Genomic DNA, 17,302 nt, shown 5'->3' with positions numbered 1-17,302 from the left:
TAGGGGGCAGGGGTGAGGAAGCTACAAAGATAAGGACCAGATGATGCTGGGCCAGAAACAGATACAGAGAAGTGCAAAGGGATCAAGCTGTGCTTAGGGGGTAGAGGAGTCAGATTTCAATGCCAAGACTGACACAGGCTCAGCTGATCCCCCCCAAGCACTGAAGCCAAAACACCAGAGTTGCTACTGTCATGGTTTTTTTTTTTTTTTAAACCATTGTCTGCACATTGGAATCACCTGGGGAGCTTTAAAAAATATTGATGCCTGGGTTCCCCCTACCCTCCTCACAAGATTCTGATGTAATTGGACCGGTGTGTGGGCTGAGCATCGTTTTCTTTAACTTAAACTTTTCACATTTGGTGGATTCAGGTGTCTAACCCCAAGTCCTTTTCGCTTGATTGTGTTGCCTTCACACCAGTAGGTAGTTTTATTAATTTAATTCCTTTTTTTTTTGGTGAATAAATAATACTTGCACCTGGTGTAAAAGATTACACAATAAAGTCTCTCTCCTATGCCTGTCTACCAATCACCCAGTTCCTCTATCCAGAAGAAAGTTTATGACTATACTACACAGGTATATGTTTATTTTATTTTCAGTTCCTTTTTATACACTAATGATAACTTTGTATGCACACTGTTCTACATCTTGTATTTTTGACTTAACTGTATCTTACTGATCATTCCATATTAATACTTAGCCTCTTTGTTTTTTAATATATGATGACTAAGTAATTCCATTGTATGGATGTGCTTTAATTAACCTAACAAGTCCACTAATAATAGGATTTAGGTTGGTCCTGGCCTTATTATGACAAATTATGCCCCAGTGAATAAACTTACACAACATGTGTAGGTATGCCTGTAAGAAAAATGGGATCTCAGGATCAACGGGCTTGTAATTGATGGACAGTGTCAAACTGACCTCATGGAGCCTGTGTTCTCCTGTCAACAATGTGCTGGAAGAAAGAGTAGTTCTTTCCCTGTGTTAAGATTATTTGATTTCTGCCAAGCTGATGGGAGAAAAATAGTACATCAATATGTTTTAAATTTGCATTTTCGCTCTTCTCAGTGATGTTAATCATTTTTTCATACATCAAATAGCCATTTGTTCCTTTCCTTTGACCTCTCTGTTTGTCTCCTTTACTCAAGGTTTTTTTTTTTTTTTTAAATAAATCTATTTATTTATTTATTTTTGGCTGCTTTGGGTCTTCGTTGCTGCCCACGGGCTTTCTCTAGTTATGGAGAGCGGGGGCTACTCTTCATTGTGGTGCGCAGGTTTTTCATTGCGGTGACTTCTCTTGTTGCGGAGCACAGTCTCTAGGTGCGCGGGCTTCAGTAGTTGTGGCTCGTGGGCTCTAGAGTGCAGGCTCAGTAGTTGTGGTGCTCAGGCTTAGTTGCTCCGCAGCACGTGGGATATTCCCGGACCAGGGATCGAACCTGTGTCCCCTGCATTGGCAGGCGGATTTTTAACCACTGCGCCACCAAGGAAGTCCAACTCAAGGGTTTTTAAAATTTCTTTTTCTTATTAATTTGAAGAAGCTCTTTATATGGTACACCATTTTTCCAAAGAGCAGCCCAACGGTGAGAACCACTGTCTTGGAGTCTTTTCTGTCTCCACCCCTCACTTTCAATCTTTTGTTATGTCCTGTTTGGGCTATCTCATACTTTTCTCACTAATTTCACATCTCTGTCCTTCTGTCATAAGCCTAGTAGTGGCCTTCAGCATCTTTCCCCAGGACTTCAGTCTCACTTCCCACCAATCTGTCCTCCACAGTGTTTCCAGCCTAGGTGTTGTGCTTTTGAGTGCTGATGGGATTCTATTACTTCCCTTTTGGCTGAGCCTTCCCTGCCTACCTGCTCAGCTTCCCTCCTGCCAATCCCCACTGAAATCTGCTCTCTAGACCAGAGCACTGCATGCCATTCAGAACAAACCAATCTCTCCTATGTCCCCAAGATGGGGCATTTGCTGTTTCTGACATCTGGAGTTTTCTTTAAACACTGAGTTCTTACGGCATAGAAACTTGATATTATGAGTGATGTGCTTAGGTAACTGGTATTCAGGATCCACCATGTACCAGGCTCTGAACTAATGTCTTTGTATATTCTGTCTCATGATCTCCACCTTGCAGAGGAGGAAACTAGGGCTCAGAAAGGCCTGAGACCACACAGTGTTCCCATGTCAGCCTCAGCATGCCACCATGCTCTTCTCAGGCAAACTGTTTGGGGGATCCATAACCCTGTGGCCATCAGGATGAGGGCATCGGACATGATATCCCTCATGTTTAGGATGGCGCTGCAGGGGGACCTTGTGGCAATATTTCCTAGTGGCCTTTTCCTCATTTACTGTGACACTGAATACATCTGTGGACAGGCACTTGGTTACAGAATGTGTGTGGAGAGGGTGAATCATCCAGCCAGGTCAATTCATTTATAGTTAGTTCTCCTGGTGTCATTTAGCCTGCTGACTATTTTCTCCTTCCCATTGAATACAGATACCCTATTTTTAAAGTTCATTTGTTCGTTTGTTTTGTTTTTTAGATATAAGTGAAATCATATGGTAGAGGTCTGACTTATTTCACTTAGCATAATACCTCCTATGTCCATCCATGTTGTCGCAAATGTAAGATTTCATTCTTTTTAATGGCTGAGTAATATTCCATTGTATGTATATACATCTTCTTTATCCTTTCATCTATGGATGGGCATTTAGGTTGCTTCCATATCTTGGCTATTGTAAATAATGCTGCAATGAACATAGGGATGCACATATCTTTTCAAATTAATGTTTTTGTTTTCTTTGGAAAAATAACCAGCTGTAGAATTAGTGGATCATATTATAGTTCTATTTTTAATTTTTTGAGGAACCTCCACACTGTTTTTCATAGTGGCTGCACCAGTTAACATTCCCATCAACAGTGCATGAGGGTTCACTTTTCTCCACACCCTCACCAATATTTATTTGTTGTCTTTTTGACGATAGCCATTCTGGTGGTGTGAGGTGATATCTCATTGTGGTTTTGATTTGCATTTCCCTGATGATCAGTGATGTTGATCATCTTTTCATGTGTCGGCCTACTGTATGTCTTCTTTAGAAAAATGTCTATTTAGGTCCTCTGCCCATTTTTAAATTGGATTGTTTGTTGAGTTGTATGTGTTTTTGTATATTTTGGATATTAACGTCTTATCAAATATATTGCTTGCAAATATCTTCTCCCATTTAGTAGATGGGCTTTTCATTCTGTTGATAGTTTCCTTCACTGTGCAAAAGCTTTTTAGTTTGATATAGTGTCATTTGTTTATTTTTGCTTTTGTTTCCCTTGCCTGAGGACACATAGCCAAAAAAATATTGCTAAGACTGATGTCAAAGAGAGTACTGCCTATGTTTTCTTCTAGGAGTTTTATGGTCTTACACTTAAGTCTTGAATCCAGTTTGAGTTTTTGTATGTGGTGTGAGAAAGTGGTCCAGTCTGATTCTTCTGCATGTAGCTGTCCAGTTTTCCTAACATCATTTATTGAAGAGGCTGTCTTTTCTCCACTTTATATGCTTGCTTCCTTTGTCATAGATTAGTTGACCATATAAGCGTGGGTTTATTTCTGGACTTTCTATTATGTTCCATTGATCTATGTGTATATTTTTGTGCCAGTACATACTGTTTTGATGACCGTAGCTTTGTGGTATAGTTTGAAATCAGGGCATGTGATACCTTCAGTTTTTTCCTTCTTTCTCAGGATCATTTTAGCTATTTGTGTTTCCCTACAAATTTTAGAATTTTTCATTCTGTGAAAAATGCCATTGGTATTTGATAGGGATTACATTGAATCTGTGGATTGTCTTAAACTTTGCAATGCAGCACATTCAGTGACTGTTGGGTGTGGTGGATGTGTTGTCAAGCTTTGGGCCTGCCCAGCCCCTTTGAATACCCTTCTTAATTTAGGACTTCTCCAAGTTGTGACTCCTGACCCCATGGGCCTGTTTCCCCAGCTTTCCTTGCAGCTAGAGCATGGGCATGTGGCCCAGGCTCTGGCAACCAACTGTAAGATGTCAGTTCAGAAGCAAATACCATAAAGAAAGGGGTGCCGTGCAGAATTTCTTCTAGCAAGGATGATGAGAGACAGACATGTAACTGTCAAAGGTGTCTACGGCGTGTCCTGGCTGTAAAATCCTGTGCCCAGAATCAGGAGTTGGGCAGAGATGTCCGAGCCCAGTGGCCACAACGATAGCATTTTTACCAGTGGAGTTTGATGGTATAACTTGCGCATAATGTTTGGATGGCTAGCCTCTGAGTCCGAGTCTCTGGCCCTGCTGAAGATCCTGAAAGGGACTACAGATTCTTCAGTGAACTCCTTTTCTGCTTAAACTAGCTTGAATGGGTTCAGTTTGCAACTGTGACAGATAAAATTAGATTGCTGTGTACACTGTGGCTTCTATTTTTCAATTTTAACTGCTTTTAAATGCCTGTTTTTCCCAGTCCCTCAAATTCATACATTGAACTGTGAAACACAAGAGATTATGCAGATTATTAGGGCCCAGCATTAAAGGCAATGCAATAAAAGTAGTCCTAATATTTATATTCAGGGCAGGCCCACGCTCAGTCTTAAAATTCTCTATGAAATCCCATTACTTATAACATGTTGCAAACTTGATAAATCCTAATTAGAAAAAGGAATATTTGGCAAGTAGAGATCTCTTGGCAAAGTGGCCTCTTCCCAGGGCAGCTCCCTGAAGCCTAATGGTCAGGCTCAGGTCAGTCCTATGTGAGCAAGAGCCAGCCTTGTGTAAAAACAGACTGTCCTGAACATAGCAAGGGTTTGTTTAATAAATATTTGCTGATTGATTTCTCTCTTGGGGTTGTGGAATGTAAATTACATGGATGTGTCATTACTATTCAACATTTGTGTGTGTCTCTCTGTGTGTGTGTACGTGTCTGTGAGAGAGAGAGAGAGAGGGAGAGAGGTATCTGAGGATCAATAAATAATAAATTCCAGGCGTGGAGTCTGGAGCCAGAAAAGTCAAAGACGTAAGTCTCAGCCTTGAGTGAGTAATACCTTTTAGTTTCCCATGTATAAGTTGGGGCTTATAACAATACCTACTCCAGCCACCTCCCAGGATTGGGAGCTTCGTAAGAGATAATATGTACTTAAAGTACCTTGGGATTATTATCTGGTCCATGAAATGGGACCAAAGAGGGGAGTGGGGAAAAGGCTCTAAAATTAGTGTGTGGAGAAGGGATCATAGCTAACATGACCCACTGGGTTTGGTCCCACCTGCCTGGGGTCAACAGGTTTTGTAGCACTGGACTATTGGGTTTCCAAGTATTTCTAAGCAGCAGGTATCCTCCTCTTCCTCCCCCACTCCTAGCCAAAGCCATCAGTTCCACCTCAGACTGTGAAACATCTAAATCTATAGCCTGACTCCCCTACCCACCCTTACCTTCGTTCAGGCCCTGGTCCTATCTTTCAGCTTCAGCCTCTTTCTGCCTCTGGTCTCTGACCTCCTTCCCCTGTATCCACATGGAGGGCAATTATTGCCCTAAAAAAGCAAATCAGATCACATCACTTCTTTAAGAATCTCTGTTGGATAGCTAAACCTATATATCTATGGTGTTTCTATAACTAAAGAGGGAAGCCCAGTTATGAGACTGTTGCAATCAGGTGAGAGATGTTGGGTGTATGAATTGTTATACAAAATGTGAAAAATGGTTATCTCTAAGATTTTTTCTATTCATTTATCCAACAAATATTTATTGCATGCCTACCATGTGACAGGCACCATTTTAGGCCCTGTGGATATGAGGAAACAGCACAGGTACAGATCCTGCCCTAAAGAATATACGGAAAATCAATAGGAAATCAGAGTTATGTGATAGTGACTTGGGGAACTCCTTGAGATAAACTGGTCAGGGGAAAGTCCTCTGAGGAGGTGATATTTTGGTTGAACCTCAATAAGGAGGAAGAGACAGCTGGACACAGATCTGGAGAAGAATATTTCAGAAAGAAGAAAAAGGAAGAGTTAAGGCCCTTGGATGGGAGTTTGACATTTTCGAGGAAAACATACTAGTGTGAGTGCCAAGCAGTGTACTGGGGAAAGTAGTGTAGAGTGGGGTGGACAGGGAGGCAGAGGCCATATCATATAAAGACTTAGAGGCCATTGTCAGGAGTTTGAATCTTATTCTAAGTTTGGAAGACATTAAACTTGAGCCCAGGAGAGACACAGAATGGCTTATATTTTACAGGTCACTTTGGCCCCTGAGTAAAGAACTGACTATAGGGGTCAGGGTAGAGGTAGGCATGAATGGAAGCAGGGGGCAAGGTAGGACAATGCGGTATTGGCTCTGGCTGAGTTGTTGGTGGCTTGGCTAGGAGGTGTCCGAGGACACGGAGAGAAGAGGTCAATTAATAGGATCTATTTTAGGGGTCAAACTGACTGCTGATGGATTAACTGGATATGAAGGTGAGTGGTAGGAAGGAATCAAGGATGATTTAGGGTGGATGGTGATACAATTTGCTGAGACAACCAGGAAAGGAATAGATTTGGGAAGAAAAGTTGAGTTCAGCTTCGGACATGTTAAGTGTGAGATGCTAGTCACTTCAGTGGGAGATGACAAATGGTAGTTGGAGGAATAAGTCTGGAACTCCGGGAGAGGTCCTCACTGTAGATTTACATTTGTGAGTCATCAGCGTGTAAATGATATAACTGTCATGGGGCTGGCAGGGAACACCAGGGAGAGAGTGTAACTAGATCAGAGAAGAGGGTGAAGGACAGCCCTGGAATATGCCAGCATTTACCAGTAGCGAAAATGGGGGCTGAGGAACCTGGAGAGTGAGGTTAGAGGGAAACCAGGAGGGTAGAGCTTCCCTGGCTCGGCAGAGGATGGTGTGTCCAGATGAGGGATTTGGTCAACTGTGCACAACATCCCTGAGAGGTGGAGTAAGACAAGGGTATAAAAGAGATAGGAATACATAACCAACAAGGACCTAGTACTGTGTGGCACAGGGGACTATACTTAATATTTTGTAATAACCTATAAGGGAAAATAATCTGAAAAAGAATATATACACACACACACACACACAAAACTGAATCACTGTGCTATACACCTGAAACTAATATGCCATTGTAAATCAACTATACATCAAATAAAAAATTAAGTTAAATTAAAAAAAAAGAGATAGGAACAGAGGATTTGGCACTTTGTAGGTCATTATGGTGACTATGACCAAAGCAGTTTTGGACCCAAGCCTGATTGGAGTAAGGGAGGGAGGGGCGAGAATGTGTAGTTGGCAAGGGTACATAGCTTTCAAGAAGCTTTGCTGAGAGGCTAGATCATGGATGTTTATGTTTTTTCTGTTTGTATATTCTTATTTTCCAACAATGAACATTTACTATTGTGTTTTATTATTATTATTATACGTTTTAGATAGCACCCCACTGTTTATGAGAGAAGGAGAAACTCCTCAGGAGAACACTGCAAATCCTCACCTTCCCTCCCCTGCGACCTTTCCAACCCCAGGCTTGCTATTCTCCACAATCACCAGTCTCCCATAGGCTGCACTCACTCTTGCTGGCTTCCACCATGTATAAAATTCTGGTGCCAGCATATGATCCAGCAATCCCACTCCTGGGCATATACACTGACAAAACTATAATTTGAAAAGATACATGCACCCCGATGTTCATTGCAGCACTATTTACAATAGCCAAGACATGGAAAAAACCTAAATATCCATCTATAGATGAATGGATAAAGAAGATATGGTATGTATATACAATGGAATATTACTCAGCCATAAAAATGAATGAAATAATGTCATTTGCAGCAACATGGGTAGACCTAGAGATTCTCGTGCTAAGTGAAGTAAGTCAGAAAGAGAAAGACAAATACCATATGATATCATTTATGTATGTAAGCTAAAATACGATACAAATGAACATATCTATGAAACAGAAACAGACTCACAGATACAGAGAACAGACTTGTGGTTGCAGGTGGTGGGGGGAGGCAGGAAGGATTGGGAGTCTGGGGTTAGCAGATGCAAACTATTATATATAGGATGGATAAACAACAAGGTCCTACTGTATAGCACAGGGAACTAGATTCAATACCCTGTGATAAACCATAATGGAAAAGAATATGAAAAAGAATATATAACTGCATCACTTTGCTGTACAGCAGAAATGAACACAACATTGTAAATCAACTATACTTCAATGAAATTAGAAAAAAAAAAGGAAAAACAAAAAAAGTTTGGTGCCAGGCATTAGCTGTGGCTGGGGCTCCTACTCCTCTCAGCATCCATAAGCCAACCCACCCCACACATGTCCAGGATTATTTGGTTACACACTTATCACCCACCCAGTTTCACCCAAGCATCAGTCCCACAGCTGCAGACAAAGTTCTTTTCCTGCTTTCTACTTCCCGGCTCTTAGAGTGGCAGGATGGGATAACAGGGAAAAGAATAGGGCCTCAAAGACAGATGGACGTGGGTTTCTTCCCTTACCTGCCACTCATTAACTGTGTGACCTTGGGCAAGTCTCTTAAGGGCTCTGTTTCCTCATCTGTAAAACGAGGTTAGTAAATCTCACATCCATTCAGTTTTGTGGTGCCTGGCATAAAGTAAGCAGCAGTTGCGGCGGCTCACTTTGCATCAGCATTGCGCGGACGCCTGGAGCCACAATAGGTGAGAACTAAGATGCTTCAGAAATGTGACCCAGTAGCGGGGGCCCCTCACATGACCCTGAGATGCCAGACAGTGTTTCTCTCCCCGCCCAGGGCGTGTGCAAGTCCGGTGACCCGTCTTTCCAGTCACCCCACACTCCGGGTCTGTGATTATTCCTCCCCCCCCCCGCCATAGCTGGGCCTGACGCGGCGGTGGCTCATGCGCCTTTCCGCCCCAGCCTGTTGCCACGGACCACACGTCTCATCCATGCTGCCTGGCCCCTCCCCCAGCCCCGGGCGCGCCCCTCCAGCTTGCCGGCTCGGGTGTCTGAGCGGCCGCGCCCGCGGGCCGTCCGCTCTGACTGGCTGCACCGCGGCGGCGGGCGGCCCGTGGGCGCACACACCCTCCCCGCGCAGCCAATGGGCGTGCGCGCGTCACTGACCCGGCGGCCCGCGAGCCGGTAACCCCTCAATAAGCCACATTGTTGCACGAAACTCCAGCGCAGGAGTCCCGGGCCGCCGCTAGCACCAGCGTGTCACCGAGCCGAGAAGATCCGCGGGCGAGAGCAGCGCGCGTGTGAGCCGGAGAGGTCCTGTCGCCCTAGTGGAGCCAAGCTGCTGTTCTTCTCAAGTTGAGCCTTAGTGATTCTGTGGCTGAAGTTAGTACTTTGACAGTGGGGCATCCCAGCACGTCGCTGGGAGTGATTCTTGGTCCTTCAGCAGTTGTGACTATCAAAATCTGTTTTTAGAGACCCGAAACCCTCCAGCTGGGCGCGCCATCGTGTGCCTTCTTTGTGTACCTCCCGGACTCACCGCTCCCGACCGGGCCTCTAAGCCCGGGTACAAAGCGATCAGACCGCGCCGCCCTCCTCCCCCGCACGCGCTCCAGCCTCGGTTTCCCAGCTCGGCGTCGTCGGGCCGCGGCAGGATGATCGCCTCGCATCTGCTCGCCTACTTCTTTACGGAGCTCAACCATGACCAAGTGCAGAAGGTAAGTAAGCGCGGGCGGGGGCGGCTGGCTCGCCTGACACCGTTGCTTTGTCCCCGGCCCTCTCTCCGGGGTCCCGGCCGGCTGGGACTCTCCTCTTAGACCCTGCGGGGACCCGCTTCCTCCCCATTCCGGGCCGCGGACGCGGAAAATATCAGCGCGGCGGGGAAAGTCCTGGGCTGGAGGAGCCACGTCCGCTAGGCACGGGCAGACGTGTGCGCGCGTGCGAGGCTCCGGGGCTCGCGCACCGCTTGGCTCTCCCTCTCTGCGGCCCTGCACGCGCTCGCGCTTTTTTTTTTTGGAGGGGCGGGCCACCCGGCACGTAGTCTTTGACTGCTGGGCCCACGTGGGAGGAGCCCCCCTTTCGCTGCCTGAGTTCCGGCCAGAGCACGTGGGGAGAATCGTGGCGGGGGGGGGGTGTTGGGGGAAGGCTCCGCTGCCGCACGGGGTTGCCTGGGTTCCTCCCGCGCTAAAGGACCACATTTTGGGGACCTACGATTCCCCCTAGCGTTCCTCACGGCCTTGAGGAGGTGGGCTTGGGGAGAAGACCACGCGGGAAGAAGCTGGGAAAAGGTCAGAGAAACTCCGCCCGCCGCACCCCTTCCCCGGAACTGTGGCTCCGCGAGGGGCGTAGCCCCCCCCCCCCCACGCCCATTCCCAGCGCCTGCCTCGGGGCCGCCCCGCCTTGAGTACCCCATCCTCGGGCCCGCCTCCAAATGGGGGGCGGACTTGGGATGTTACTTCTGGTGTACCTAAAAGTTTCTCCGAGAGGACCAACACCCCGTTTTCCCCTCTTTGCCGTCTTCCTGGAGATTTTTGTCCTTCTGAAAACGAGCTTTTCCCTGTCGTAAGCCCCGACCTGTCTGCCCACTTATGTCTCAGCAGCACCCCGCCTAAGTCCGAGCTCTTGCTCGGGCCAGGTCTTTTACGTAAGACAAAGCCTCTGGCCCCGCCGGGGAGCCTCGCTCTCTGTGCCTCTGGGTATGGAGAGGGGGTGGGGCTAGGCTGGGCCCCAGGCGCTCTCTGGGGAGAATTGAGTTTCTGAAACGCTTGGGATTTCGGGATTGGCTCCTGGCCCTGGGCCTCAGCTAGGACTTGGGACGAGAGGGTGGGCTGGGGCGGGGGTGGAGGGTGTCCAGATCTGTGAGTCAATGACAGAGCATTGCTCAATTACATACTTGAGATTTCTGTATCTCAATGGGAACACATTTTTTGGGCAAATGTTTTGACATTATCTTTCTGTGGGGCGACCTGCTCATACTCCCATTCTGGGAATCCTGAGAGCAAAGGAGAGGAAGGTGGGTTGCCATCACAGTGTTTTCAAAGCCGTGGCAGATGAACCCAAATACCATGACATTACTTAGCCTCAGACTGGAGTAGGGAGCAGAGGGCCGCTGGTTTAGTTGAGTTTTACTCTGCTTGTAAGTGGCTGTTACTTTCTAACTCAATCCTGGGATGAGGCTCTGCTCTGCACTTTAATTCAGTTTATTTAAGAACGTGTCTGTGATCCGGCAGGACCTTGGCAACTTCGTTGGGCTTCTTTGCCCAAGAAGTGAGTTAACCCTTGTGACTGTCATCTCTTGGCAAGTTCTAGAATACAAAGCTGGAGGACCATTAATTCAGGAGAGATCTTCTCAGTTGGGTGAATATTGCCCCAGGACATTTAAATTTACTCACCCCCTGTCCAGAGGAAGGAACCTAGGACCACAAATTTACCCTCCCCCAAACCAGAGGATGGAGGCTAGGACTGGAACCTTCCTGGCCTGGAATGGGGAGGGGTCATAGCTTTAGTTCCAAACTGGAAAGAGAATTAACCAGGGTATGTAGAAATGAGTTCTAATCTCTGCTTTGTGGTTTATTAACCACAGGACTCTGAGCAAGTCACTTTGCTTCTTTGGACCGCCAATTTCTTTTTGTAAAACAGGGATGACAACAGCAACCTTCTTCACTTTAGGGAGTTGTGATGATTAAGCACAGCAATGTGAAAAGGTCTTTCTTGTAGTCTTCTCTACACTTGCAGCCTGTCAAGTGTCTCAGGGACACTTGGGTGTATTTCCTCCAAATTACCAATGGGGGCAGAATTGAGTCAGGCCTTAACTCAGCAGGTGTGGAAGCTGGGACTTAGCCTCCCAGCTTAGGTGAGCAAAGCTGCCTGTTTCCAGCACCAGTTAGGAAATAGGGAGAGAATCATAGAGAATATTTTGGAAGCATCTTTTAAAGTTGCTACTAGAAGGAAGAATCAGGAGAGAAGGTTGAAGCTTGAGTTTTACAGTCTTTTGAGAAGGCCTTGATTTGAACTCTTCTGAAATCCCTATCATTTTACATAATCTGGGTTGTAGTCTGAGGCAGGGAAAGTTTAGGTTCACCTGCCCAAAACTAGCCCCATCAGAATCACTTGTCCCCTGATAGACAAGCCCAGTGTTTTGTGCTGATTGACACTTTGAAACTCAGGAGCAAACACATATAGCATTTACTGTGTACCAGGTGGTTTTAAGCTCTTTACATATGTTTGCTCATTAACATTTATAACAACACCATGAAGCAGATACTATTATCAGCATCCCTGTTTTACCGGTAAGGAGCTGAGGCACAGAGTGACTTGTTCAAGGTCACTAGCTTTTTTGTAAAGGCTGGAAATTGAAGCCATGCATTTGGGCTCCAGAGACCCATGCTCTTGACCACACCCCCTGCCTCTGGGACCATCGGAAGACCCCATCCTGGCCCATGTCTGTGTTCACTCTTGGATGCTGGCAGCACCCTCACCCAGCATGTCCAGAAATGCAGCTAGCTCTTCTCTTGGTCAGATTAGTGGCACCAGTACCCTCTGATTATTCTGACTGGGAGCCCTGGACCCATTTCACTGACTTTCCTTTCTGATTGCTTTACCTCGGTCATCTGGTCTCTGGGTTACTTCAGAGGCCTCCTAGGGTTTGTTTCCAGTCTCTGGAGCCAGACTGGATCATTTCAAAAGACTGCGTACTGTAACTTATATGTGGAATCTAATATGACACAAATGAACTTATTTATGAAACAGAAACAGACTCACAGACATAGAAAACAAACTAATGGTTACCAAAGGGGAAAGGGGGTGGGGGAAGAATACATTAGGAGTTTGGGATTAGCAGATACAAACTACTATATATAAAATAGATAAACAATAAGGTCCTACTATATAGCACAGGGGACTATGTTCAACATCCTGTAATAAACCATAATGGAAAAGAATATGAAAAAGAATATGTATATATATATATGTATAACTGAATCACTTTACTGTATACCAGAAACTAACACAACATTGTAAATCAAATATACTTCAAAAAAAAAAAAAACACTGCATACTGATTGCTCTCTGACCCCACCCCCCACCTCAGCCTTATCTTCTCTATCTGCATTCCCGAAGACTTGAATCACCATTCCTCTAAATGTCACACCTGGTCACACTAGGTGCTTTTGTGTGGCGTTTGTATCATCCCATCATACATTGGAGTTGGTAGTTACAGGGCAGGGAGAATCCTATTTGTTCACCTTTATAGCCAGTTTGTGGCCACTGGTGAGGTGTTCAGTGAGTCCAAGAATGAAGGAGTGGACCTTCCTGGGAAAAGAAGTGGAGCAAGGGCTGCAGGAAGTGGAGTAGGGTGAGAGGCAGCTGGGGGGGGTGCTGGTACTGGGTTGAAGGGGTGGGTATCCAAGGGTGGGGGGACCCTTGGAGGGAAAGACAGTGAGCTATTCCCTCACCAAGGCCTGAGGTGTGGCGTGAGGCTGATCCTGAGGGGAAAGGGAGGCGGGGAGAGAGAGGGAGAGAGAGAAAAAGGGTGTTTACTGTCCTCCAGCAATCAAGGGTTTTTGTCCTGTCTGGAGAGTTAGAGGATTCTTTTAATTAATTGAGCTATAAATAGTATACAAGATACAGAATTTTTGTCTCTTAAGAATGAGAATCAGGATTAACCATGGAAGTGAAATGAAGTATACATGCCTTCCTTTAGCCATTAACCGATTATTTTAACACACACAGACTGGTGACATACAATCTTGGAATAAAGATAGTTCACCGGGCTCTTTACTACGTTAGTGAGGGGTAGCTTTCAACTCTGGAGTTAATGAGAGGGGAGAATATCTTGGAAGCAGAAAGATTCAACAGAACCCCCAAGAGACAAGAGTTTAATGTTTTTTGAGAACCTACTGTGGGTATAGTTACTATGTGGGAAATTGAGACTAAGACACCTTTCAGCTGTCTGGTGAGATGAGGCTCCAGAAATAGATACTTTACATCCACTAAAGGGTCATGGCAGTCATTCCCATGGGATGGGGAATTAGGGACCTCAAGGGAATCTCGATTGATATTTTTTGAGCACCTACTATGTGCCATTAATCTTCAGATAGGGGATGAAAGTATGGGAGTAAAGTACTGATTAAAACCTTAGTAAGATAAATTTTGGCTGAGTTAACTGACATCGACAGGTACAATTTGCCTCATTTGTTCAACTTAGTATCTTAGTACCAAGTCCCTTTCCTGCTCCAAGACAACTGATGGTAGCAGGAATATTTTGTAGCTTTTACTAATCATCCATTTGTTTTGTATTGCCAAATTTCTATTTCAGAGCGTGGCCAAGAAGCACTTTTTCCTTTACCCCTGAATGAATTAAAATTCTCTCTGAGGCTCCTCAGACAAAGCCAACGTTTTTTTTTTTTTTAACATCACTTTTCAAAGTTGAACTTTTCTAGCACCCTGAGGAGTTTGAGGGCAGCTAGGGACCCTTTTCCAGGGAGACTCAAAACAACACAAACCACAACAGTTTTCTCAAAATCTGGCAGCCATAGTAAGGAGATCTGATGTATTAAAAGAGCTCAGGAGCCCCAGAAAACTGGCTTCCTTTGTTCAGATACTTCCGGTTTAAAAAATGGCTCTTGATAACAGGTTCCTCATTATCATTGTTGAGTTTTGAAGTCAGCAAGTTTGGTTTGTTTTCCAACACTGTGTGTTGTCTGTCTTTGACTTTCCAAAGCAATGGGGGTGGAGATGTGGCAAATCAAATCGCGGAGTTCGCTGGCTGCGACTTAATATCTCACACCATAGATCATAGGTAGCTGTTCCTGCTTACCTCTAAAGCAGGTCTCTCAACCTCGGTGCTATTGACATTTTGGGCTGGATAATCTTGTGAGGGGCTACCCAGCCTATGATAAAGAGCAAGAGTTTTTACGCTACCCCAATTTACAGGGGCGAAGCCTGTGGGGTTTTTTGGTTGTTGTTTGTTTGTTTTTTAACTACTCCTTTAGAGCAGTGGTTTTCAACTATTAGTGATTTCATCCCCCAGGTGGACTTTGGTGGTGTCTGAAGACATTTTTGGTTGTCACAGACAGGTGGATGAAGATGTGTTATTGCATCTAGTAAGCAGAGGCAAGGGATAATGCTAAACATCCTACAATGCCCAGGACAGGCCCCCTGCCAAAAAAAAAAAAAAAAAGACTTTTCTGACCCCAAATATCTATAGGTTGAGAAACTGCATCAGAAGAACATGGTCTATCCCCCATTCCAGTATTATAGTGCATCGCTAATGGTCATACAGCTACTTAGTAGTAGCTGCAACTAGGACCATAGTTCTTGGCTCTCAGTGTGCCACGTCATGGGATAGTCATGGTGGGAAGTGGCCTTTTACAAAAGATGAATTTAAGGTGAGGTCTGCAGACCACAGTAGTTAGCAGATGTCCATGACCCCTGGCTGAAGTGTGGGTTACCTGAGTAACTGTTTTTCTGTTTTCAACCAGAAAAATGTGGGCAAGGTAAGCACTCCAGGAAGCCAGTGGGAGAGAAGTTTGCTTAGCTGACCCCAGGAGAACCTCACCCTGGCTGTTGCTGGGGTTTCCCTGAAGGCCAGGCATCTTCCAGGCTTCTGAACAAGGCAGGCATGTGAGCTGGTGGAACTCCTATCTCAGGGAGCAGAGGGAAGGGGCCGTTGGTACCCACTGAGGGACAGTCCAGCAGTCACTGGGAGAGGCTGTGTGCTGAGAAGTAGAGCCAGGCTCCCTGGGGTGGAATCCTGGTTCACCACAAACCAGCTGTGTGAACTTGGGCCAGTTATTTAACCTCTCTAGGCCTCAGTTTCTTCCACTTGTAAAATGGTGAGTGGATAACACCTTAATAGGGTCTTTGTAAGGATTTAAGAGAGAGTGAATATATGTGAAGTTCTTAGAGCTGTGCCTGCTACATAGTCAACACTTTATGTGTCAAATATTAGTACATAGAGATAGACACACTCTCAGATACCTGACTGCGCTATCCATCTGGGCAGAAGCAAAAGAGGCCCCGCTTCTTTTTTCCTAAGGACTTTTAGGGCATATAGGTTCTGGCCCATTTATGTTCTCTGTCTGATGTTGGATTAGAGCAGAGGACAGGGCCGACAGAAGGATGGAAAGTTCCTAAATCTGAGAAATAAGGAAGCTTCCTCACTGCCCTGTCCAACTTCTAAAACCTTCTCTTTCCTGGGTATAGGAGACCCATTTTTGAGCTCTTCCTCTAACTTGCTTTCCTTCTGGCCTTCTGGGGATACAGCATCCCCATTGGGTGGAGGGGGGCGTCTCTGGGATGCCTGGGGCATTTTGGTACACCTCAGCTTGAAGCGTCCTCCTTGGGAAGTCATGAGAGACACAGCTGCACTGAATAGTCACAGCATTTGTTCAACCCCTTTTCCCTGTAGAAGTCTAGTCCGCTCCCTGTCGGTACCTCCCCTGGAGGGCAGAATCACAGAGGCTCCAATGGCAGTTGCTGAGGCCACTTATGCTGAAGTTGGCCAATGAGATGCTTGCTCACACTTCCTCACATCTGCCCCAGACTCTGACTTCCCACTGGGGGAACCACTTGAGGTGCCCAGTGCTGTTGAGTCATAAGACCGGGTCATGGTAGGTTTCAGTCCAACTGACCCCTGGAGTTTCAATGAAGGGAATAGTCATTCTCACATTTTCTGGCACATTGAATGGAGAGTCCCTGGCCATCTTGGTTCTCAGCAGAGAGCTCTTTGCCCCTCATATATAGACTCTGGGCTGTCTAGTGTGGCCCCTTCTGACACTGAGGTGCTTGGGGTTCTTGACAAAGCCAGAGAGGACCCTCTCTGTGGAACCCACACTCTACTCCCCCCATCCCTGTACAGCCTTTGTCTTGTCCAAACTTGGTTGGGAGTCTTGGCCTTGTTTCCATGGGAGCAGGAGCTAGACAATCTCCTTTTCCTTGAAGTGCCATGCTTTTTGCACTTTTGTCTGTGGATCTCTAAGCAATTCCTTAATAGTCCTTCCCTGGAGAGTGCGTCAGGCCTGAGAACCTGGCTCTGGGAACCCTTGGTGCCCACCCACCTCACCCAGACTTCCTGCCTCTTCTCACCTTCAGCTCAGCAGCCCTGCCCTGGAGGCCTGGAGATGGTCTATGTTCTTGGAAAGTCTTGTTCCCAACCTCTTCCTTCTGGCATCTCCATATTGTCTGAAAAAGGAATGAAACTAGATAAGCCATTGGACAGCTTTAATTTGGGCTAAGTAAGGGAATTTGAAGCTGTCACTTTTCCTTTTTCCCATTTGAGGGACAAAAGTTCCTCCTGCTTCCTTTTTCCCATTTGAGGGACAAAAGTTCCTCCTGCTTCCTCCCATATTTTCCTGTCTCAACCCCTTCTAA

At 45.9% G+C, this 17,302-nt stretch overlaps 1 protein-coding gene across 4 annotated transcripts in view; it reads left to right on the top strand.

Annotated features, from left to right (window-relative positions):
• Positions 1-8,935: 8,935 nt before the first annotated feature.
• HK2 (hexokinase 2) overlaps positions 8,936-17,302 on the top strand; it is a 61,239-nt gene continuing 52,872 nt past the window's right edge. The window contains exon 1 of one of the 4 annotated variants that reach the window (XM_082356961.1): positions 8,936-9,648. In XM_082356961.1, the coding sequence (XP_082213087.1) occupies positions 9,586-9,648 (63 nt within the window). In that variant the 5' untranslated portion in view covers positions 8,936-9,585. Of the gene's footprint in view, positions 9,649-10,064; positions 10,219-17,302 lie in introns of those variants that run through there. The other 3 variants (XM_082356960.1, XM_082356957.1, XM_082356962.1) reach the window with 3 other exon arrangements.

Source organism: Balaenoptera borealis, assembly GCF_965194805.1.
Source record: "Balaenoptera borealis genome assembly, chromosome: 15".
Taxonomy (NCBI): domain Eukaryota; kingdom Metazoa; phylum Chordata; class Mammalia; order Artiodactyla; family Balaenopteridae; genus Balaenoptera; species Balaenoptera borealis.
Note: the sequence above shows the minus strand (reverse complement) of the source record. Positions and strands in the feature narration are given on the sequence as shown.